General features: G+C 43.6%; 1 protein-coding gene across 1 annotated transcript in view; it reads right to left on the bottom strand.

The window, feature by feature from the left end:
• The window catches only part of MARCHF11 (membrane associated ring-CH-type finger 11), a 127,474-nt gene extending 102,042 nt beyond the window's left edge, over positions 1–25,432 (bottom strand). Inside the window, exon 1 of the mRNA XM_082259383.1 lies at positions 25,061–25,432. Within this exon, the coding sequence (XP_082115509.1) occupies positions 25,061–25,273 (213 nt within the window). The 5' untranslated portion in view covers positions 25,274–25,432. The remainder of the gene's footprint in view (positions 1–25,060) is intronic.
• Positions 25,433–26,343: the final 911 nt, after the last annotated feature.

Raw genomic sequence — 26,343 nt, 5'->3', positions numbered from 1 at the left:
GCACCCTGTGCTTTTCACAGATGAGAGTAGGTTCACCCTGAGCACATGTGACAGACTTGAAAGGGTCTTGAGACGCCATGGAGAACTTTATACTGCCTGTAACATTGTTCAGTATGACTGGTTTGGTGGTGAGTCAGTGATTGTCTGGGGAGGCATATCCATAAAGGGATGCACAGACCTCTACAGGCTTGACGATGGCACCCTGACCGTTATCAGGATGAAATCCTTGGACCCATTGTCAGACCCTGTACTGGTGCAGTGGGTCCTGGGTTCCGCCTGGTGCACGACAATGCCTGGCCTCCTGTGGCGAGTGTATGCACCCAGTTCCTGGAGGATGAAGAAATTAATACTTTTGAATGGCGCCCATGCTTGCCTGACCTAAATCCAATAAAAGACCTCTGGGACATTATGTTTTGGTCCATCCAACACCACCAGGTTGCACCTCAGTCTTTTCAGGAGCTCAGTGATGCCCTGGTCCAGATCTGAGAAGGAAATACCGAAGGACACCATCCATCGTCTCATTAGGAGCATGCCCCGACATTGTCAGGCATGCATACTGCATACAAGCATGTGAAGGCTATACAAACTACTGAGTACTATTTTGAGTAGCTGCAAAAAAATTTCAGCAAAATGGACTAGCCTTCTGCATAATTTTTTCACTATGATTTTTGGGGTGTCTTTGAATTTAGCTCACTGCAGGTTGATAATTTTCATTTCCATCAAACGATTTGGCATCCTTTCATTCCTAACACATTACCCAGTCAATATCAGTATAAATATCCAGTATAATATTTTTACCCATTGAGATCTAATGTGTGTTCAAACTTTTCCTTTAATTTTTTTGAGCAGTGTATATATGTATGTGCCATACTTGTGGGATCGCCATTGAAGCTTAAAATCGCGTAGCAGGCATCGTTACTAAAGTTAATGCCTCTAGCTTTCAGGCTCCATGCCAAGTGGCTGCCCTGCTGCTTAGTGAACACAGAAGGTCGCCCATTCGGCATGGGCACCAGAAAACACTTTCCATTTTCCATTTTTTCATTTGACAAACTGAAATGTGTGACCTCACAGCCTCATCCCGTCCAAGAGACCTCTCCCATCCCCTAATACTCACTCTACCTGTTCTCCCTTGTGGCTTCTTCCTCTTCTGCAAATGGTGAGAATATCTGACACTTCCGTTATGAAGTGGCACGTAACCAGCTCCCGTGTGACTCTACCTAAAAGCCAATTGCTGGGCCAAACCCCCATCACATGTCCAGGCAACTGATGTCAACCCTCCCACATTTTGCTGACACAGCAAGGAGCTGCAAATAAGCACTGGTAACATGAGTATATGGGGATTGGGGAATGCCTTTTGCAGACATACGGTCACTGTGTCCTGCATGGGAAAGGGTGACAGTGTTTCCTAAAAGCCCAATAACAGCCAAAGCCTTTTTAAACATAGACCAGAAAAAAGTTAAAAACCACTGAAAGATGTAAATGCTTTTAAAGGCAACTTCCTGCTTTGTCTCCCATCCATCACCTGGACAGAATAGTAGGGGAAATTCCCAAGGAGGAAGCAGACAGCAATAAAAGCCAAAAAGGACTCCAAAATGATTACTTTACATTACTAATAAACTTTTTTTTTTTTTTTCTGTCTGTGCCTCCATTGGGGAGACTATCTATCGCTTTCTGTTTTCTCTGTGGAAAAGTAAGTAAAAACCTCCCACAAGGGGCCAATTCAAAATTAAAGGCTTAACCCATACTCAGTTTATCGTTACCTAAAAAAAAAAAAAAAAAAAAAAAAAAGCAGCGCTGGATTCAAGGATAAATATTTATATCATTTCATGGGCCCAGTTGTGATTAATATATGTTTTGTGTGACAGAAGAAAGTGAGCTACAGTATAAAGTTACCTATAGACAAACGGTAGTGATTACCAGACTTCTGATTAATCTTTGCTACGAAATATTGTTCCATAAATAGTAACTATGTTGAAAAATATTACAAAAATTATAAGTGATAATATTAATATAAATCTTTTAGGTTTTTCCACTTTTGAAAAATTAAAAATGGCAGCCTACCATATTTAGATAGATACTCTTTTCTGGTTCCACCACCAAGGAAAAAAGCCTAACGCCTAGTACACACAGGCCGAATGTTGGTCGGCATATAGAAACAAGGCCTATATTTGGCCTGTGTGTATGGCAGTAAGTCTGACAGAAGCCAATCGATGTACTAAAACAAAATCAAAGAAATTCCCAGCTTAACTTACCAAGCAGCCTGCTAACCAACCAAATTGTCCTGTCTAACAGTATGCGTTTAACGCATACTGTGAGACAGAACAATTTGGTCGGTTAGCAGGCTGCTCGGTAAGTTAAAGCGGAGTTCCACCCTAAAATTATACTTACCTCCATCTTCTCGCTCCGGGTCACCTGAAAAACAAATGGATAATCGCAATTTTTTTTTTTTTTTTACTTACCTGGTTTAGAAGAAAATATACTTACCTTACTTCCTTCTTCCTCCCCTCGGCGGCCACGGCGATTCGTCACTTCCTGGCTTGCATTGATTCCTGGGAGCTGAACATCATCGCTCCCAGGAATCAATGCGCCTGCACCGGCCCCGACGTCAGTTCCGGTGCAGGCGCCGTCATACCTTGCCAAACAGCTTCTGGGCATGCCTAGGAGCTGTGCAGGGATGACGCTGCGGCACCGGAAGAGACGGCGGGGCCGGTGCAGTGCATCGTGGGACCGAAGGAGATGGAAGAGGACACAGAAGAGGATCCCGCTGGCTTCAAGCTGCCCACACCTGAGATGGCAGCACTGGACAATACATTTTCAAGGTAAGTATTTCTTCTAAAAGGTAAGTGCAACCCGGGACAGATCAGAGGCTAGCCATTGTGGAATGTACTAGCCCTGACTGTCCCGGGGGTATTTTTATTAAAAAAAATTCCCAGGGTGGAACTCCGCTTTAAGCCGGGAATTTCCTTGGTTTTGTTTTGCATGCGTTGCCCTTCCATGTGCTTCTTGCTGCAAAGGCTATTTATAGGTGAGGGCAGTGGCTATTTGTTTGGAGAGCACTCTACTAAAATCAGACTGTTAGTACAGCAGCTTCGACCCGAGCTGTCAGTTTCCATGCGACCTGCTGGGTTGAACGAAAAAAAAAAAAAAGGTGTGTACTAGGCTTAAGTAGTTTTCTTTGTTTATGAGGGAGCGGGCAGCCGTGTTTGCTATAATGAACCCTTACTGTACTCTCCAAGCAAAACTTAATTTTCAACTCTAACTAGATTTGAATACTGTCTGTCCTAACAAAGAGTTAAAGGTATAGAGCCTGGGCTTCTTCCACTGTACATCAACCACTTCAAGACCAGTCACTTTTACAACCTTCCTGCCCAGGCTAATTTTCAGCATTTAGTGCTGTCACAGTTTGAATGACAATTGCGCAGTCACGCAACACTGTACCCAAACCAAAGTTTATATAATTTTGTTCACACAACCAGAGCTTTTTTCTGGTGGTATTTAATCAGCACTGTTTTTTTGTTTTGTTTTTTTTTGCTAAAAAACACAAAAAAAGGCAACATTTTGAAAAAATTTAAATGCATTTTTCTTAGTTTCTGTTATAAAATTTTGCAAATAAATATTTGTTCTTCATAAATTTAGCCCAAAATGTATTATTCTACATTTCTTTGGTGAAATTCTGTAGGAATGTGCACAAAAACTGTAGTATCTCATTTCTTGAGGCCCAAAAATGTCAGGACAGTACAAATACCCCCCAAATGACCCCTTTTTGAAAAGTAGACAGTCCAAGGTATTTAGTGAGAGGCATGGACAGTTTTTTTAAGTTGACATTTTTTGGAAAATTAAGAAATGTTTCCCTATTTTTATTAAATTTTTTTCTTTCTTTTTTTTTTAACACACTTTGACAAAAGCAATATAACGTTACCATAGTAACATTGTACTACTATGGGGAAGTAATCACAATTTTTTTTTTTTTTACACATTATGATTGCATATAGCAGTGAATTTCATTGCTATATCAAGCATTTTACTGAATGAAACTGATTCATTCAGTTTGTTATCTTAGCTGTGATTGGCCAGATCCAATCACAGATTGGCTGTGATTGGCCTTATCTGTACCATGTGATCACATTGACCAATCACAGCTAGCAACACAATTATACACAATGGATGGCATGAAAGAAAGCCATCCATTGTTTACAACTGTCATGTGATCTGCTGTGATAAGTCACATCGGTCATATGGTACCGACAGCGAGTTGGTACACCGATCAGTCATCGGCTGTGTCCGATGGACACAGACTGTGACAGAGCCTCGGCGTCATTTTGTTATAGGCCGAGCAGGAACTGGCCCTTCTGAGAGGACATCCTATGACGTCCATTCAGAAGGAGGAAAGTCCCACCCGACTGTATAAATTTGTAAACAAAAAACAAAATGATGTTCAGAACAGCACCAAGGGTCAACCTGTGTTCCATATAGGCAGCCAAAAGGCAGAGCCAAAATTCTACGGAGCTACTAAGGGGGCCATCTCATATCAAAGGCCAAATTTAGGCCTGCATAGGGCCTTGTGGGGATATTAAAACACAGGAGAACTAACAGATAACATGGTGGCTTGGGTCAGCAGCAGTAGGTAGTGCCAAGAAAGGCACTGGAGAGAAAAAAAGGGTAGAAATTACTAAGTAAGAAGAGAAAGAGAGGGTCAGTAGGGAGAGAACAGATCTCCCTCCCCGGAGGGTACGTGACTAGCTTGGATAAACCCAGGTAAGGCCTTACAAGTCCAGAAAACTAATCGGTGGACTCGTCAATGGGAACCGATCAAGCCAAGGCTGCCAAATATGCAAAAAATGTATTGTGCATGTCCAAAAGGAATCGCCGTTTTTTCTCATTCATACCATGTACCCATCGTTTAACCTCATCAAAGGAAAGAAAAGGCATCTTCCATGCCTATGCAATTAGCTGGTTTGTGGCCATAAAAACGTGGGTCACTAATATGCGCTTCTTTTTTCGTTATATCCGATATTGGCTTGTGTGGTTTGTACGTACGTTTGTACGTGCCCAGCTTTACATTATTCAAAAAACCTTTGCAGCCATGACACCTCTAAGAAATATTATACATGTGTAAACAAGTACACATAACAAACAAATGGTGGGGCTTTCTCAAATTTGACTGCAAATGATAATAAAAACATATAAAAATTATTAAATCTGATAAAATTAAAATTTTTGGAGACAATATCTGAAAGAGGTTATTTCTATGAATGATTTTTAACACATGGCACCTGTTGATCAGATTTGATCCAAAAAGACCAGTCCCCCCATTAGGTCAATTTTCTTATTGATGCTGGGGAGTGAAATCAATAAGCTCTTGTATCTTTCAGGGACTCCAGTGTTGAAACCAGTTTTAGATCTTGGGTCTGCACACCTGCAGTGGCCACCGGAAAGCCCCCCTGTTAGATTTGTAATGTAGAATGCAATAAGATAAGTGGGAACAGAGATAAGAAAAATGACATGGAGATTTCACCGCCAGAATCCCCAAGAGAAATAAGATATTGGTGTATGATGCTCACCAGACCCAACTTATAAATAAAATGGAATTTCTGGGTGAACTGACCTTTTACTCTACCCACAAATATATGACAGTGACATGAAGAAACTATTCATTACAATCTGAAAAAAGAATTTTTTAAATGTATTTCATTGACAAATGACATCATAAAAAGAGAACTGAGGAGATGGAATTTTTCATTCAAAGTTGGATGAACCACCACTATGCATGTCTATTTATTTATCTTAAGAATATCAAATGGCCATAATAGAGAATACATACTGTACGTGCATTTTCTGTAGCTGGAAGCATTGACTTAATATAACAAGACATGTCAGATGTGAATTTTGCAAGTACACATTTTTTAAGATTTTACTGTTCATGGAATAAAGTTTTTTACGAAAAAAAATAATTTTCAAGTCTGAAGAGCACTGACTAATGTCCATAAGTAGCCCTTAGAAAAATACAGTAGAAACATAAAAAGTGACAGCAGAAAAAAGATGTGTATAGTCCATCAAGTCTGTCTGTTTTAATTTATTTTTTATAGATCTTTGTTTATCCCTTATATTGCAAACTCTTATGAGCAGGGTCCTCTTAACCCTACTTAAATTTTATTATATTGTAACTATACTGTCTCCCTTTAGATTGTAAAACACTGCACAAACTGTTGGCGCTATAAAAATCCTGCATTATAATAATAAATAATAATAATTCCACTTTAAATTAGTGGTGCACCGAAATTTCGGCAACCAACATTTTTGGCCGAAAATGGGCTTATTCAATTTCGGCCGAAAATGGGTTAAAGATACCGATATTAATGATGGCCGCCGCGGGCGCAGAGCAGGTTTCAAAAGACCCACCTCTGGCCGGCGGCCCGCCTCCCGGTGATGTCACTACTACTACGATGTGCATGAATGAACTAACACACTGGGCGGGCGGGCGGGCGGGCGAGCGGCCGCTAATAGCTGTTACTAAGTGAGCGCTTCACTTTCCTATCAGGCGGGTATCTCGGCTGACAGGGAAGTGAAGCGCTCACTTAATTATAGCTATTAGCAGCCGCTCGCCCGCCCGCCCTGTGTGTTAGTTCATTCATGCACATCGTAGTAGTAGTGACATCACAGGGAGGCCGGCCGCCGGCCAGAGGCGCGTCTTTTGAAAGGAAGGACACAGGAGGAGCTGAGAGTAAGGAGATTTCATCATTGGGATGGGGAGGGACGCTGAGGCAGGGAGGAGGGGATGCTGAGGCAGGGGGAGGGACGCTGAGGCAGGGGGGATGCTGAGGCAGGGGGGGGACGCTGAGGCGAGGTTACCAATGGTATTAGTATTATGCAGCATGAGGGGGTTAATGTATTGCCACTGCTGGTCACTGATGCATTAGTGACCGACCAGTGGCAGTTAATTAACCCCTTTGTGCTGCATTAGTGCAACCAGTATCAGTGCAACCAGTGTTAATTAACACTGATACTGGTTGCACTAATGCAGCACAAAGGGGTTAATTAACTGCCACTGGTCGGTCACTAATGCATCAGTGATCAGCAGTGGCAATACATTAACCCCCTCATGCTGCATAATACAAATACCATTGGTAATTAAATGAACCACTTGCCAACCCGTCACAGTACATATACTGTGACAGGGTAGCAGCGACAGGTGTACGTTGCTGCCTGTTTTTGGTGTATGCCCCTGTTCTATCTATTTTAAAATAATTTGGGGGAAAAAAAGTCATTTTCAGTTTCGGTTTTCGGCCAAGGGCATCCTGCATTTTCGGTTTCGGTCCAGAATTTTCATTTCGGTGCATCCCTACTTAAATAATTATTGAAGAGCAAGGCAACAAGTGAAACCAATCAGTGAGCTCTGAATTTTATCTAGCAAATACTTGCAGTTGTGATAAAATCAGAAAGTCCATCCAGTTTATCTTTAAGAGATCATATTTGGACTTTAGAATTATTATTTCTAGTGGTGCACCGCAATGAAAATGTTGGTGCTTAAACCGAAACCGAAAATTTAGGATGCATTTAGCCAAAACCGAAAGTGACGTTTTTTTTTTAAAAAATATATATATTTTTAGAAATAATTGTAGCATATTTGACTTTTTGATTATTATCACAAATGATCACAAATTTAAATAAATATGAATTTATTGTCGACCATTATCGGCACCTTTTGAAGCAGTGTTAAAAATCCTGCTTTCTTCATTTTTGGTGCATATTTGGTCAGTTAAAAACCGCACAAAAAAACGCACCTCTCCATTGAAATGCATTGAAAATGTAGCAAGAATGCTTTAAAACTGAACCTGTGTTGCATTTTTTTGAGTCACATGGCCTATGAAAAACACACCATAAGCAAGGCAAAATTGTAGTAAAATCTCAGCAAAATGGCAGGCATTTTCGGCAGCCATGATTGGCACTTTTTTTCTCTCGGCACAACACTGAAAACCCATTTTTCGGTGCATCACTAATTATTTCCTTCTGACTTAGCTTTTTTTACATTGTCAAAAGCTTGAGTTAGAGTGCCAGGGATGTCAGGGACAGCTGCTGCCGGTCAACTGCTTGACCTCCCCCACTAAATACTAAGATGATGGGAGGTGGTGTGTGAGGTCAGTTGACAGGCCAGAAGACCTTTGATTGCCTCAGCAATGGCATTTCCTATATTTCTATCTTGACAGGTTTCATTTATTTTGCTTTGTGCAATCTCAAGGGTGTAATTCTGTAACCTGTGATGTGTAACTCTCTCTCTCTACTTCCTGTATCATTGATCCCATTACAAAATTCCAAGCCAGATTCAAATCAGATTGGAGACTGTGAGAATCCTTTTATTATTGATACTTTTTACAAGAAACTTTTACAGACTTCCCCATCCATGCTACACCGCGTGAATGGACGAATCCCACACTGTAGCTATTGTATTTTGGCAGCAGATGTCAAAATACCCGAACAATGACTGCATCTGGATGGATGCAGGTGCTGCCACCAATTTTGTGCCCGGTTCTTAGATCTCTCTTTGATCTTTATTCAGTTGACATGGCAAATTTCATAGCCAGCTTAACTCCTGGATCACCAGCAGAAGGTTCTCACATCACCGGATTACCAATGGAAGGTACTTTTGCATTACAGCAATTTCTAGCTAAAAGCCTGATGTACTGAGCAAGTAGACTGTTCATCCAGTCTGTCATCACAAGTCGCCCACCAACACCTCTTTCGAAAATGGAAATCCAGCACAGCAGTTTGTGACCCCATCAAGCCACTGCAGTCTGCAGGACCTCAGATGAGCCCACAGACATTAGGAAGTATCCATGTCACCCAGGCAGTGATGTGGGCAAACAAAGGTCTCTTCCATTTTGCAGAGGATTTGGGACCCAGGACATCATGTTACAATGGATTCCAGGTCTCAATTATATGGCTATATGTATCTGTACACCCATGCTGTCTTTGCCCGCATGGGATGCACAAGTATTCCATGTATCCGAATGCAGTCAGTCCCACTCAAATCTACTGGGACACCTCAGCTGCACAGACACAGCAGCTGGTCCCAATTTGACAGTTGTGCAGAACGCCTGTGTATCCTTTGTGGGAAAAGACCAATTGGGACCAATGGCTGTGTCCATACAGTGGCTGCAACAAAACTTCTTGATGGGTGTCCGATGCATCTCTGTACCTTTAAGGAAGAGTGAGCTCCCTCCAGGCACACCTGCCTTTAATCTATCCACTGCTATGTATGTGGTCCAACTTTGCAGGCTCTCAAAATTATAGAGTTAGGACTGCAGTACACTGGGGCGCCTTGACATGGCCACTGGGGCTTATCCATTCTTTTGCAAATGTGTGCAACTAAAACCCCTTTTTTAAATGTGGACTGTTAGACAGGGTCAATTCGGTTTTGTTGCAGGCTGACTGGTTAAGTGAGTTGGGAATTTTTGTTTGTGTTTGATGTGCGTCTCTCTTCCATGTGCTACTTGCTGCAAAGGATAGTTATAGGTTTGGGTGGTTGCCATTTGTTCATACAGTGGCTGTATCCTATAAGACATGAATGGGGCTGCTATGCACAGAACACTTGTACATCTCGTGCAGGCAAGAACAGCCCTTCACACAGGTGTACAGATTGGTACGCTCTTGTGAATGAGGCCTAAGTAACTAAAAGGGGTTTAAAGATTAGAATCTTTTAAAACTAGCAAGACAATTAGTTGGGAGGGAGATGCAGGGAGGCTTAGACCTGCCATACACTGAGAACATTTCTTTCCTGCAACTACAGACAGTGTTGATGCAGGAATCCCTCTTGCAGGGCCTTTGCCTTCTCCCTGCGTGGGGGGGGGGGGACATCCCCGCCAGAAGAAGATAGTTATTATTGGTAGCATCTATAGCAGTAGCTAGCGATAATCACAAGGGAATCCGGTAGGCTTGTTGTATCGATCGATCAATCAACTGGTACATTCAGCCTGCCCATTAACAGTTTGAATCTCAGCCAGTTCCTGTTGAACCGCCCGAGATTCAAACAGTGTATGGCTGCCTTTAATGTCCAAAGTTCAGAATAATGTTTTCTATTTTGAATGATTTTGACTGGAGTGTAACTTTAGTTTGTAACTTTCATTATTGCCTTTGCTTTATTATGCACAAAGGCGCAGAGCATAGATGAGGAAGATTATATACTACAAAAAATTATGTGTATATCCCTCACGCCTATGGGTGTCCCAACGAGTGGGTTTTAGAATAAATGAAATAAATATACGTAAAGTGCAGCTGCTACAGGGAAGAAATTGTGTGGTATAAATAAGACCCCAAAAGATTTGCGGCCAACTATAGCGCTTGCTTGGAATAAAACTAATAAAACTATTGGTGGGTTTCAAATAAAGTGCTGGGTGCTATCAAATAATCCAATAACAATAAACCATTTAAGGTAAATATCATAACAGTATAATGGACGACGGATAAGTAGTAAAATATTAATGGTGAGGAAGTTGCTAAAAGTGAGTGCAAAACAATCAAATAATTATGTCAAATCAATAATATCAAAGTACATAAAATATACAATAAATTACATCAATATGTGCCTCAAGTGCCAATGTGCAGATAAAAAAGTCCACATAAAAGTTCATAAGTGACTCAAGTGAAAATGCAAGTTTATCTTGAGTGCCAATAAAAGGAAAAGTGCAGGTGCTCTGTGTTGAATCCTCCAATGATCCAAATGCTGGTACTTGTGGTGTCACCGTGGGGGATAATAGGAGAATACACTCACCAGATGTTGTGGGTCCTATATACCATACGGTATTAAGACCTATCCTCGCTTTATGGCCACCAGGGCCAGAGAGGACACTGCTGGGCTTTGTAGTACCGCAATGATCCGGAATCCCCTTCCTGGATAGCCTTGATCTGCAGGATCCGGTCAGGGTATGCAGGGTAAAAAAGCTCCAGATAGTGTAATACCATTTAAAAATAGTCGTTAATAGGGTAAGTAGGTATACAGTACATAAAAAACGGAATTTCGCCAGCCAAAATGGTGCCCGTGAGTGGAGAGCGGTGAATACCGGCTTGCGTTCCACTCAGGCACCCGTGACGTAAGCAGCGTGCGTTCCACCTTACGCGCGTTTCGTCAGTGCGTATGACGTCTTCAGAGGTGGAGCAGTAGCTAGCGATAATCACAAGGGAATCCGGTAGGCTTGTTGTAACGATCGATCAATCAACTGGTACATTCAGCCTGCCCATTAACAGTTCGAATCTCAGCCAGTTCCTGCTGAACCGGCCGAGATTCAAACAGTGTATGGCTGCCTTTAATGTCCAAAGTTCAGAATAATTTTTTCTATTTTGAATGATTTTGACTGGAGTGTAACTTTAGTTTGTAACTTTCATTATTGCCTTTGCTTTATTATGCACAAAGGTGCAGAGCATATGTCATTGTTTAACCACTTGCCTACAGTGCAATTTCACCCCCTTCCTACCCAGACCGATTTTCAGCTTTCAGCGCTCTCACACTTTGAATGACAATTACTCAGTCATGCAACACTGTACCCATAAAAAAATTGTGTCTTTTTTTTCACACAAATAGAGCTTTCTTTTATGGTATTTAATCACTACTGGGTTTTTTATTTTTTGTGCTATAAATAAAAAAAGACTGAAAATATTGTGAAAAAAACGCATTTTTCTTTGTTTCTGTCATAAAATTTTGCAAATTAGTCATTTTTCTTCACAAATTTTGGCCAAAATTTATACTGCTACTTATCTTTGGTAAAAAATAACCCAAATAAGTGTATATTATTTGGTCTTTGTGAAAGTTATAGAGTCCACAAGTTATGGTGCTAATCATTAAAAATGTATCACACTCGATCACACCTGATGTACTGAAGGCCTATCTCATTTCTTGAGACACTAAAAAGTCAGGAAAGTACAAATACTCCCCAAATGACCCCTTTTTGGAAAGAAGACATTCCAAGGTATTTAATAAGGGGCATGGTGAGTTTTTTGAAGTTGTAATTTTTTCCCACAATTCTTTGCAAAATGAAGATTTTTTTTTTTTTTTTTTACAAATTGACGTATTAACAGGTTATTTCTCTCACACAGCATATGTATACTAGCAACTACACCCCAAAACACATTCTACTACTCCTCCTGAGTATGGCGATACCACATGTGTGAGACTTATTCACAGCCTGGCCAAATACAGAGGCCTAACATCCAAGTAGCACCTTCCGGCATTCTAGGAGCATAAATTACACATATCATTTCCTGACAACCTATCGCACTTTTGAAGGCCCTGGAGCACCAGGACAATGGAAACCCCCATAAAATGACCCTATTTTGGAAAGCAAACACCCAAACGTATAATTTTTGAGGCATAATGAGTCTTTTGAACATGTCCTTTTTTTCAACACGTTTTTGGAAACTGTGGAAAGAAAATGAAAATGCATTTTTTTTTTTACACAAAGTTGTCCATTTATGAAATATTTCCAACACATAGCATGTACATAGCAAAAATTGCACCCCAAAATACATTCTGCTATTCCTCCTGAGTATGGCGATACCACATGTGTAACACTTTTACACAGCCTAGCCACATACAGAGGCCCAACATCCAAGTAGCACTTTACACAAAGTTGTCCATTTATCCACTTTAAGACTGGGCCTATTTTTGACACTTGGTGTTTACAAGCTAAAATCATTTTTTTTGCTAGAAAACTACTTAGAACCCCCAAACATTATATCTTTTTTTTAGCAGAGACCCTAGAGCAGTGATGGCAAACCTTGGCACCCCAGATGTTTTGGAACTACATTTCCCATGATGCTCATGCACACTACATTGTAGCTGAGCATCATGGAAAATGTAGTTCCAAAACATCTGGGGTGCCAAGGTTCGCCATCCCTGCCCTAGAGAATAAAATGGAGATCATTGCAATATTTTTTATCACACCATATTTGCGCAGCAGTCTTCCAAATGCAATTTTTTTGAAAAAAATTCTGCGGCGAATCCGCCACTGGGACCACCCTATTCTGAAAGCCGACCGCCCGCCGTTTGAAAAAATACCAGGGTTATGGGGGCTATCTGCTGCCATAACCCCAGTATTTAGCTTTAAATGGCCGACGTATATAGTCGTTAGACGGTCGGTAAGTGTGCATGTATATAGCAAAAATTGCACCCCAAAATACATTCTATAAAGGAAAGTGTACAGGAATAGCCCGAGTCCATCTCAGATCCGCTACTATTAGCGATTTGAAATTCCGAATCTGATTCGGAATTGGAATCGGATACTGGTGAGAGCTCCCCGGTGCTCTCATCAGTCATGGAGAGGACCTGAAGGGCCTACCCGCTGCTGTACATCTTTTTGACATGCTGGCTGTGATGGGCTGTGCGATGGGTGACGGTTGACTGCGAATGATCACTGATGGGTGGCAGGTGACTGATAGGTGGCAGGTGACGGTCACTGATGGGGTGACAGATGACGATGACTGATGGGTTGACAGATGACTATGACTGATGGGGTGACAGGTGACGATGACTGGTGGGGTGACAGGTGACGATGACTGATAGGGTGACAGATGACGATGACTGATGGGGTGACAGGTGACGATGACTGATGGGGTGACAAGTGACGATGACTGATAGGGTGACAGATGACGATGACTGATGGGGTGACAGGTGACGATGACTGATGGGGTGACAGGTGACGATGACTGATGGGGTGACAGATGACGATGACTGATGGGTTGACAGATGACGATGACTGATAGGTTGACAGGTGACGATGACTGATGGGGTGACAGATGACGATGACTGATGGGTTGACAGATGACGATGACTGATGGGGTGACAGGTGACGATGACTGATGGGATGACAGGTGACGATCACTGATGGGGTGACAAGTGACGATTGATGGGGTGACAGATGACGATCACTGATGGGGTAGCAAGTGACGATGATTGATGGGGTGACAAGTGATGATTACTGATGGGGTGACAAGTGACGATGATTGATGGGGTGACAGGTGAGGATGACTGATGGGGTGACAGGTGACGGTGCTTGATGGGGTGACAGGTGACGGGCGATGGTCACCGACGGGTGACAGGTGACGGGCGATGGTGCACGGCGGTACTGATGGCAGTCTCTGGTGACAGGTGCACTTTAAGCTATGTTCACATGTGAGCGTAGCGATCATGGGCAGAATCACCACGATTCTGCCCGCGATCTGGAAATCATTGCAATTCGCGGGACGCCTGTATGTTGCCTGTGATTTGCAATAGCACCCCAAACGCTGTGCGATGTTGACGCGATTTCTGCCTGCCGAATCATGGTAACATCGCGCAAACAACGCATGACGCCCCAAAGAAGCTCTTGTACCTTTTTTGGGCGTCATGCGTTGTTTGCGCGATGTTACTGCGATTCGGCAGGCGGAAATCGTGGCAACATCGCACAGCGTTTTGGGGTGCTATTGCAAATCACGGGGAACGAACAGGCATCCCGCGATTTGCAATGATTTCCGGATTGCGGGCAGAATCGCAGTGATTCTGCCCGCAATCGCTACGCTCGCATGTGAACGTAGCCTTATGGATGCCAATTTCTGGGCACTGATGAGGTGACTGTTGGGTGACAGGTGCAATTGGGGGGGAGGGGGGCTGAGGACTGTGTGGGGACCTTTATTGCTGTGATTTTACTTTGACAGGTGTACATAGCAGTAACTCACTGTTTCTGGCTCTGCTCTCCTCACACTGGAAACTGTGTGAGGGGAGAAGAGCTAGTAACAGTGAGTTACTGCTCTGTGTTTACATTTTGTGATCGGCTGTGAATGGATTCACAGTCAATCACATAGTAAACAGTCACTGTCAGTGACTGTTTACTACTGCCGGTGACTAGCTGTGTTCCTAGGGAACACAGAGCCACCGACATGACCGCGCTGCGTGCTCCCAATCGCGCATGCTCGGTCTTCTTCCGGGCTTTGCTATTGTGATCGGCTGTGTGATTGGAACACAGCCGATCATGTGGGAAACAGCCATGCCCATTGGCTGTTTCTCCCCTGCCGGTGACGGGCTGTGTCCCGGGACACGCCGCCACCGACAGGGCGGCGTGCACACGATCGCGCGCCGGCCCTGCCTGAATGGGCCGACGTCATATGACGTCCGCCCAGAACAATGGCCGCACCGTCCCCCACGAAACGCAGCAGCTTGGTTGGGGTCTCGCCGTCTCCTACTCACCCTGGACCTCCGACAAGACTCCAGGTTCCAGTGAGTGAACCTCTCTTTCCCCAGAGAGTGAAGCAAGAACAAGCTCTTACAAGAGCTTAGTGATTATTTAAGGGAGTATGAAGAGCATAGCAATCCCTTGTAGCAGATTCCCCCAATGAGAGACAGGACTCTAGATTGAGGGTGAAGTAGAACTCAAGGTTTAATGGTACAGCTGGTCTTTTATACAGTTTTCCCCCACAAGGTTCCTGCCCAGATGGACCTTGTGGGGAACAGGACATGAAATTCATAATCCAATAAAAACAGAGTTTTACACTCCCATACGGTGTACTCAATCCCTCCCCTCTGCCTGATTACATTATCATATGCAGATGAAATTGTATACAGAAACAGAATTAACCTGAACTAATTATCTAGCCATCTGGACAGAACAATGTGAGGTCATTAACATTTAACAATGGGATAGGCAGACTTAACACAATACACATCCCACCTCAAAACAGACAATAGGACAAGACTGCCAATGACAGTCCGTCCGTCTCCTACATTGAAGTACATGGAATACACATCTATGAATTGCTATGATTATTTAGGTGTCACAGACTTCATAGCAACAGGCTATAAGTCTCACAGTGTAAAGTGGGATTAAATCTTCATAGTTCTTGAGTGATATTGTTGATAAGTATTTCTCTCCCATTTGAAGTTATCCAAACCTTTTCTCAGTGTCCCTTAAGTATCTGTCTTTCACTCCCAGTGACGGTGAGTACCGTCACGTATAAACCAGAGGCCCATGGTGCAGCGAATCCCCCCCCCCCCCCGTCCTCCTCCTTACCCCTATTCCAGGCTGAAGCCCTGCTCCAGGTACTCTCTACTCACCGGCTGAATACGGGTTCCCAACCTGGCCAGCAGGGGGCGGTTGGGAGGAGCTGGGACAGTTCAGTTGGGGCTGGCCAGGGGAGGAGAGTCTCCAGAGGGGCATGGAACTGGCCTCTGCTCAAGCAGTTTAAACCATCTATGCTGGGGAGGGAGGCCAGCGCTCTGTCCTTGTCTTCAACCCGCACTCAGTAGGTCTGTGGTGGGTGACTTTTTACTTCTCTTCACCAGGAATCCTTAGGCATGTCTGTGGCAGAAACGGTGCAGCCTTTTTACAGGACATTAATATAAATCCCCTGCCCCCTGGCCCAGTCCTCCCCTGTGCATTATCCACCTAGGTAAGTATGAATAAAAAAAAAATGAAATAATCCCATACTCCTCTTTTAAGTTTTATCACTTTGTTGAAGATTTGCCACAGCCTGGTAGTCCGAATTTACAAGAACAAGATCACTTTTCAGCTAACACTAGCCAAACTAGAAGCAGCAAATTCTACATTAAAGAACACTTAGGTACAACACTGCCTTCAAAAACAATTTTTATACTATTACTTTCAAATTCAATGGAAAATGACACATTTAGTACCTGTTATTATAGGATGCTTGGTAGAGCCATGCACAACATTTCCTTATACACGTGTTTAGGAGACCAGTAATAAAAAAAATCCAGGCCAGCAGTCTTTGAGTCTGAGAGCTGTCCTGGGTGCTGATTCTCATTAACCTTCAATGACAGTTTTTTTTGTTTTCTTTTCTTTTTACCTACACAGACATCATTCACCAAGTATATCAATATTTTCTATATACATTTGTGAAATGCATTTTAGGACAATCTGCTTTATAAAAAGTAATAATAGCCAGCCGAATCAGAACTCATTTTTCCACTAAGATATTTGATTAATGAGTTCTGCAACCGTACAAAAATGAAATGAAATTTTCAGCACAATCTAAACAAAGGACACTTGCCTCCATCTCTCTAGTGATCGGAATTTATTTTGTACTACATATGCCATGTACGGAGGGTGTTGCACTATAGACCTGAAAAGTATACAGGGGTTGATTTACTAAAACTGGAAAATGCATATTCTGGTGCAGCTCTGCATAGAATCCAGTATCTAGGTTTTTTTTTTTTGTCAAAGCTTAATTGATCAAGCTGAAGTTAGAAGCTAATTGGCTACCATGCACAGCTGCACCAGATTCTGCACTCTCCAGTTTTAGTAAATCAACCCCACCGTGTGTGTGTCACTGAAAAAACACAAACCCAATAAAAGCACAGGGTATAAGCAGGATTCTGATCTACGTTTGCCCAAAACTCAACTTACAGTGCAGCTGATCTGGTTTAAAAGGTATCAAGAGTGCTGAAGTACAGGACCCAGGGCCGGGATAAGGTGTGGGCAAGAGGGGCGGCTACCCTGGGCACTGTGGTATCATGTGAGGTGCGGAGGCACCACGAGGAGATATGGGGGGGGAGAGGATTTGTGTTGGGTGGGAGAAATTGGGGGGCAGCACAGGGTAAGATTTGATCTAGGAGTGAAATTTGGGGGGGGGGGGGTGCTAAGAAAGGTAATTTGGTGGGATTTGTGTTGGAAGGGGGGATGATGAAATAGGATTTCTGATAAAAAAGGTGATATGGTAGAAGGGGAAGGGATTTGTGCTGGGGGAGAATTTGTGCTAGTAGGGATGATTGAATGGTATTTGTGCTGAAAGGGGAAACTGGGGGGGGGGGGGGGGATTTGTGCTAGGTGGGGGATTTGAAGTAGGGGGAAAGGATGTGTACTTGGAGGGGAAATTTGAGGAGTAGAGGATGTGTGCTAGGTGGAGTGATTTCTTTTTTTTTTTTTTGGGGGGGGGGGAATATGGGGAGAGAGAGTATTTGACCTGGAAAGGGGGATGGGGGGCAAAGATTTGTGCTGGGAAGGCAGATTTCAGCAAGGGGGCAGATTTGTCCTGGGAGGAGGGGGGGATTTATGCTTAGGTATTAAGCATGCAGATTAGCACTCCATTTTTTTTTTTTTTTTTTTGAGGGGGGGAGTTTTTGCTAGCACATCATGCTCATCTTGGGGGGGGGGGGGGTGCAGTTTGACATGTTCGCCCTGGGCTCTAGATGACCTTGTCCTGGTACTGGCAGGACCTCATGCTTCTTGTTATTCCCCATCCTTGTATCCCATATATTCCAAATCCAGGTTGTAAATAGGACCAAAGTCATGATCATGTCCGGTTTCCTCATAACTCTAAGCTCTGATCCCCTTCATTCAACTGTCAAATATCAGAATCTCAGTAGGCTTTACAGGCTCTACGTCTCAACCAGAGTTCAGTGGAACCCTACAATGACTCCTGAAGTTGCTAGGAAATTCTTGAGCAACTTCTGTCTTTCAAATAGGTAACTGCTGACAATAATGATCATTTTAGCTATCTGTAAGAAGAGGAAAATTTTCCCAAGGATAACAAGTGTAAGGAGCATTCTCCCCAATGAGCATCACACTATGTACCATGAGCAGTGGATATAGTAACTATTGGCAGAGGTTCCCTAAGACTGGAAAGTTGTTTTAAGGTATCCCTAGTGTTTAAAGGTTGAGAAAGGCTGCTCTAGCATTTGATGGTGGGGTGGAGTGAGACTTGACCTCAACCTGTAGGGAACTCTGGGACCCCTGTATAGCCTGAACAACAAATTCAATGGGCTCCACATGGATACAGGGGCCAATTTGGAGGTTACTATAGGTCAGGGGTCTTCAAACGATGGCCCTCCAGTTGTTCAGGAACTACAATTCCCATCATGTCTAGTCCTGTCTGTGAATGACAGAGTTTTCCATTGCCTCATGGGATGTGTAGTTCCGCAATAGCTGGAGGGACGTAGTTTGAGGATCCCTGCTATAGGTGATTGCACCACAAGGTTCCTAAACTTCAGCAGTGTTATTGATTAAGAAGCCTTTTAGACCAGGTCAGGTTCACTCTAAAATGACATCAGGACTACGACATTCTTTGGCTTCTACCGTACTCTAGAAAAGTCTATGATCACAATTCTATGAACTATCCACATATTCAAGCATCACAGTCAGTACAAGAGAGTTCTCCGAAGACGTCACCGGAAGTGACGAAACGCGTAAGATTTGGAGCACACAGCGTGGTGACGTGTGTCGTAGGTGGAACGCAAGCCGAAGTCTTGGGCTGCATTCTGGAGGACTAAACCCCGATTTTACTCATTAGATTTACTGCTGTATTTTGCTTTTTTGCACATCGTTTGTATTAAAAAAAATTTTGCCCAAATGGAATAAATTTATCTGAGGATAATACACTATCTGGAGCTCCTTTTTTCCATATTCCTTTTTTTGGCACGAGGGGAGAGGAGAAAGAGGGGAATCCCACCATCTCATCCACCTGAGCAAGCCATAAGGAGAGTCCACCCTTTAGCCTGAATGGCTATACAAGCTCGTAAGTGATTGAATCTTACCTCTGTCATGATGAGATTTTAAACGTAAGGATTATTATTGGGTGGATTGAGTAATCATCGCGCTGAGCATTTGCACTTTTTCGTTTGGAACTTTTGCACAAAGGATTCATTTTATTTTGCACAATATTGCACTTTTTTGCTTGGAAGTTTGCACAAAGGACTTATTTTATATTGCATATTTATTGGACTTTTTTACCTTGGACATTTTATATGAAATAAGATTTGATTATTATCACATTTATTGATCACTATAAATTTATGAAATTCACTTTATTCACTTTTAATTTAATATAAATTATTTTAAAGCAAGCGCTATAGGTAGTCACCCAGACTACTTACCTGTAAAAAAAATTCTATGAACTATCCACATATTCAAGCATCACAGTCAGTACAAGAGATTTAGTATCATATTTTTAACATATACCAGGCAACACAAGCCTAATACTGCTTTAGCTGACATAAAGGCATTATCTGGGCTTATTTAGAAAGCTAAAGTTCAAAGTGCATTAACCTCTGCCAATAAATCAGTGCTTAAATCTGACAACAGTAAACTAAGCCCTAGTTTCTATAGCTAAGTGCCCTTTGTACAATATAGTCACTCCTTCTATTGCCTTACAGATTGTTCTAATTAATATGGTGGCCATCAATGATCGATTTATTTTCCAATCTCTGCGATACACACATGAAGTGGATTTCAATCGATTTTTCGGTACCTTCATAATGTATCAATTGCATTTCTGTTTTTACAATGCAATCTCATAATCTGATTTATCAAACTACGATCGGTTTCATAAAAAAAGAATCTCAGCACTGCTGATCGATGCAACATAATGGATTCAGTTTGACTGAATCTGATCTAAATCGAGTCTAAATTGATCAGGGAAACAGTTATGGCTATTCGATTGATTGCTATTTAGATCATTTTGATTGAATCGCAGATTGATCAGATAATAAAATCGAAGCGTGTATAAGCCACCATTAGACATTGGACCTCATGTATAAACAATGGAGTACAGATAAGGTGGAAATGTTGTTCATAGCTACCCATGCCATGCTGACATTCATTTAATTTATTGGATGCCATGTGCAATGGCTCCACTGTTATTTCCTGAATCTTTTTTTAAATAAAGACATAGGGGTTGATTTACTAAAGGGAAATAGACTGCACTTTGCAAAGTGCAAGCTCAGTTGCTCCACTGCATATTAAATGAGCAGAAACTTTGCTGACTTCCATCATCCAATCGTGTGGAAGCAAAAAAGCTGTTTTGTTTTTTTTTCCTTGTATGTGATTGTGTACTCTCTCTTGTATTACTACTAGACCCTTACTACTTAACCCTCCTTAGACCTTATTCACACCGAAGCATTTCATAACTTGAAGCCCCAAAACATTCAACATCCAAAATCCCATGGTTTTCATTGGTGCCTGTTCACACCTGAGCGTAGTGTCGTTTGAGGCTTGTAACCAATATGCACATGAGCCTCATTTGAGTTACAACCTTCAACTGTTTTTGGCCCCACTAAAATTAAATGGGAGCATCTGAAAATCTTCAAAAATGTGCATTTCACATATCGTTTTTTTTCTAGTAACCAGCTTTCCATTGGCTAAAAATAATATTAAAAAATGATGCTCAAATCTGGGCGCTGCAAAAAAGCTCAAAAATGCCTGTACAGGTACATGAATTTGGGGCATGCACTTCACATGGAGAAGCCCATAGACTGTCTGTAAAAATCCCCCATTCTCAGTGCAGCTGAGCTCCCTCCCGCCGCTGCAGCTTTCACAAAGACAGTGCAGTGTCTTAGGAGTTTTGTGGGAGGAGCCTGATTGGAAAGCTGAAACACTAGCTCCCAATCGGGTTCTCTCCCCACTCGATTGGCAGTAGGCTGTGGATGGATCCATTACATATAGACAGTCTGCTATTGGCTACAGAATCCGCCCACTGCCAGCTGTCAAGCACAAGATGAGAGTGGACCTGATGAAGAACCAGTATCTCACCCCCCCCCCCCCCCCCATCCGGCTCTGACCACTATTGGTGTCACTAGTTGTTAGGAGACTGATAGCTGTAAAGCTGACAACGTCCTTAACAACCAGTGACAGCTGGAGAGGGGGTTGCGACAGCAAATGCGCCATCTCCAACATGGCATACAGAGACAGGCACTGTGCCTATCTCTGTACACCAAATGTCAGTTGGTCAGTGAAACTTAAAGCGGAGTTCCCCCCAAAAGTGGAACTTCCGCTTTAGGTATTCTAACCCCCTGACATGCCACATTTGGCATGTCATTTTTTTGGGGGGGGAGCGGGTACCTAGTTTTGACAGGTACCCGCTCCCACTTCCGCTCGGAGCGCCGCAGCACCCTGAGCGGAAGTTCTCCTCTCCCCCTCCCTCCCTGCAATCTTCTGGGACATGTCAGAGGTCCCAGAAGATTGCCGGCCAATCAAGACGCGCAGCGCAACTCGCGCATGCGCAGTGGGTACCCGGCTGTGAAGTCGCAAACTGTCACAGCCGGGTGCCCACAGCAGTGATGCCGGCACCGCCGAGACCAGAGGGAGAGGATCGAGGCTTCGGGCGGCCGCATCGCTGGACCGTTGGACAGGTGAGTGAAAAGGCTGGAACTCCGCTTTAACTCTCCAATCATTTTCAGCCAAGGAAGCTGCCATATTAGCGTCTGTTTAAACTGTAACTGCCATGTTGCTGCACATGTGATCAGTTATGACATCAGCCCTTTGATGGTTAGACAGTTTGGTTGAGAGCACAGCCTATGTGACAGTAAGCCCTCGTTCACATTGGAGCGATGTGTCATGCGATTTGACAGGTTCCAATTGCTGGCAATGGCACCATTCCAATTGGTGCGATGCTGACTTTGCTGCGCCGTAGCAATTTGCAAAAGTAGTTCCTGCACTACTTTTGCCGATTTCGGGTGCGACTTTAATAGACATCTGTACATGAAGCCACACAGATGTTTTTCAAGTAGCACCTGAAATTGCACTGACCTGCTACTTTGAATGCGTGCTTCTTCAAATGAAGTAGCATGATTTCCAAGTAGCATCAATGTGAATCAGGGCTTACTGTACTTTTCTGGTACGTGCTGGGAATGTAACTGTTTTTTAAAGCTATTAAATCGATGGGTTTAGTTCCGCTTTAATTACCTCCAATTTCACAATCTATGAACTGGAGGTAATTGTTTTGGAATCTGATGCAGTAATAGTGTTACTTTGTAAACGTGGCACTATTAACCACTTAAAGCGGAGTTCCAGCCATTCACTCACCTGTCCAACGGTCCAGCGATGCGGCCGCCCGAAGCCTTGATCCTCTCCCTCTGCACCGGCATCACTGCTGTGGGCACCCGGCTGTGACAGTTTGCGGCTTCACAGCCGGGTACCCACTGCGCATGCGCGATTCGCGCTGCGCGCCGTGATTGGCCGGCAATCTTCTGGGACCTCTGACGTGTCCCAGAAGATTGCAGGGAGGGAGGGAGAGAGGAGAACTTCCGTTCAGGGCGCCGCGGCGCTCCGAGCGGAAGTGGGAGCAGGTACCTGTCAAAACTAGGTACCCGCTACCCCCCAAAAAAAATGACATGCCAAATGTGGCATGTCAGGGGGTCAGGACTCCCTAAAGCGGAAGTTCCACTTTTGGGTGGAACTCCGCTTTAAGGACTGGAAGGTTTTACCCCCTTAATGGCAAGGCCATTTTTTGCGATACAGCACTACGTACTTTAACTGACAATTGCGTGGACGTGCGCATTTAGTTCACTTGCCTTTAGTAAATCAACCCTTTAGCCTCTGTTTGATTTGCAGTTGCCGTTGTGCTGCAGATGTAATCAGTTTGACTATTTGATGGCTTGACTGTTCAACTGAAAGCACCACCAAATGTGACAGTTATCATTCATGGCATACCTTGAATGTAACTGTTTTGGGAAACTGTTAAAGCAGTTGTATACTGTTTTTTTTTTTCTTTCTTTTTTTCCCCTGGAAGGTAAAATCATAATGTGCTAGTATGCATCGCATACTAGCACATTATGTGAAACTTACATTAAAATGAAGCTGTTCCAGCGTTGCAATGTCAGTGCTGCAGCCGCTTTCTTCACCCTTGCTTCCGGGTTCGCGGGCTCTGGCACTGCTTAGAGCCGCGATGACATCAGTCCCGCGCATGCGCGCAGGAGCCGCCGTTCACAGCACAGGGATCGGAAGGAACAGCACAGGTGGCTGTTCCGTCAGAGCGCATGCGCCGGTGATGTCACTGGCTGCACGTAATGTAAATATCTCCAAAACGGTGCCCGTTTAGGAGATATTTACACTACCTATAAGTAAGCCTTAATATAGGCTTACCTAAAGGTAAAAGGCAGTAAAGGAAGTTTACTTCCTCTGTAAATCAATGGGTTTAGTTCTGAATAAAGGATAAGCCCACCTAAACACTAAAATCCCTGCATCTATAGACCTCCATTATCTAACACTAACCTATCTAGCTGTGTAAAGAAGAAATCAGTATACTTACCTTTTTTTAAGCCAATCTGACTCGATCCCACGCTCAGCTGTCAGCCACGGCTTCGCTGTGGAGGCGGATGCAGAGGTGGCAGCAGACAACGGAAGCCCCTTAGCAACTCTATGGGTGACATCACTTCTCATTCACTTCACAGCCGCTGTCGGCCGTGTCCTCTGCAGAGCTTCCCCCGCTGAAGAACGGGTCGATAGGCTTCAAAAAAGGTAAGTATACTGATTTCTTCTTTACAGGGCTAGATAAGTTAGTGTTAGATCGTGGAGATCTATAGATGCAGGGATTTTTGTTTTAGGGCAGACTTTTAGGGTAAAAGTAAATAGGCCACAAGGATTATTGATGATTAGATACAGGCCATACTGGCAGAAAAGCCCCTGTTCACATCATCGCAAAAATGAGAACGAGCGTTCCCGCTATGCGATGATGACATTGCGATTTTCATGCTGTTTCATGCATTGGGCAGCCTATTCACTTTGATGAGCGCGTTTGTTACCTAAAAAGAAGCTCTGCATGATTTGTAAAGATGTGATTGCTGTGCGGCAATCGCCTCCCGTTTAGGGTGCCATTGAAGGACAACAGCACCCAAACAAGCGCGATGTGCTGCGATTGCCACGCGATTTGGGATCAAATTGCAAGATGTAAACTGGGCCTTATTGAACCCTCTTCCCCCAGTGCTGGGTGACACAGGAGCTTCTTATACATAAAAAACATACTCCCAGGTAGAGGAGGGCTGGAAGAAGTTGAAAACTGTGGGATCCTGTCATTGATCCTAAGCCCCTTTGTACAGATCTCAGTTCCAAACTGTTCCTAATGAACCCTAATGATGTTCAATGGGAGAAAGTTGAGATAATGAATGAGCCAGGACTGTCAGAGGAGGAGGTGGAAGGAGCATGAAAGGTGTGAGAGATGTGTACAGAGGAGATGTCATCTAATCAGGAACCCCTTCCCTTCCCCATCCATCTGATCCCATCCAGGACACAGGTGACAGGCCAGGAGACAGGAAGGACTCCCCATCTGATGGGTGGACAATGATGTCCCAGCATGACACTAGACCGATTACCTGCTCAGGGCCCTGGAAGCAGATCTTGCAGGTCGGAGGGCTCGGGGTATCGCCGCTCTCTACACTGTCCGAGTCCGTGCTGCTGTCTGGATGGGAAGATGCTCCTCCGGCAGCGGCACACACCGACTCCTCACCGTCCGCCTTCTCCTCCTCCTTCTCCGGCTCTTGTTTATCCTCATCCCCCGGATCATCCTCCGGCTTGTCAGCCTGCATCCCGATCTACTCCGTGTGACCGGCTATGTGACAGCAGAGATCGGTGCGGGGTCACTGTGTGTCCGGCTCCATCACTGGAGGAGGAGGGAGGCTGCAAATCATCTGATGGAGACATGAGCAGGGGGAGGAGCCTCACTGACACTTCACACACCACTCACTGCACTCATCACTCCTACAGCTATGTATATAGTATATATACATCATCTCCTCCATCATACCATCCACACACCATTCACTGCACTCTCATCACTCCTACAGCTATGTATATAGTATATACATCATCTCCTCCATCATACCATCCACACACCACTCATCACTCCTACAGCTATGTATATAGTATATACATCATCTCCTCCATCATACCTTCCACACACCACTCACTGCACTCTCATCACTCCTACAGCTATGGATATAGTATATATATATACATCATCTCCTCCATCATACCATCCACACACCACTCACTGCACTCTCATCACTCCTACAGCTATGGATATAGTATATATATATACATCATCTCCTCCATCATACCATCCACACACCACTCACTGCACTCTCATCACTCCTACAGCTATGGATATAGTATATATATATACATCATCTCCTCCATCATACCATTCACACACCATTCACTGCACTCTCATCACTCCTACAGCTATGGATATACAGTATAGATATATATACATCATCTCCTCCATCATACCATCCACACACCACTCACTGCACTCTCATCACTCCTATAGCTATGGATATAGTATATATATATACATCATCTCCTCCATCATACCATCCACACACCATTCACTGCACTCTCATCACTCCTATAGCTATGGATATAGTATATATACATCATCTCCTCCATCATACCATCCACACACCACTCACTGCACTCTCATCATTCCTACAGCTATGGATATACAGTATATACATCATCTCCTCCATCATACCATCCACACACCACTCACTGCACTCTCATCACTCCTATAGCTATGGATATAGTATATATATATACATCATCTCCTCCATCATACCATCCACACACCACTCACTGCACTCTCATCATTCCTACA

Source organism: Pelophylax lessonae, assembly GCF_965119305.1.
Source record: "Pelophylax lessonae genome assembly, chromosome: 5".
Taxonomy (NCBI): Eukaryota; Metazoa; Chordata; class Amphibia; order Anura; family Ranidae; genus Pelophylax; species Pelophylax lessonae.
The sequence above is the reverse complement of the archived record's forward strand: the minus strand, read 5'-3'. Positions and strand labels throughout refer to the sequence as shown.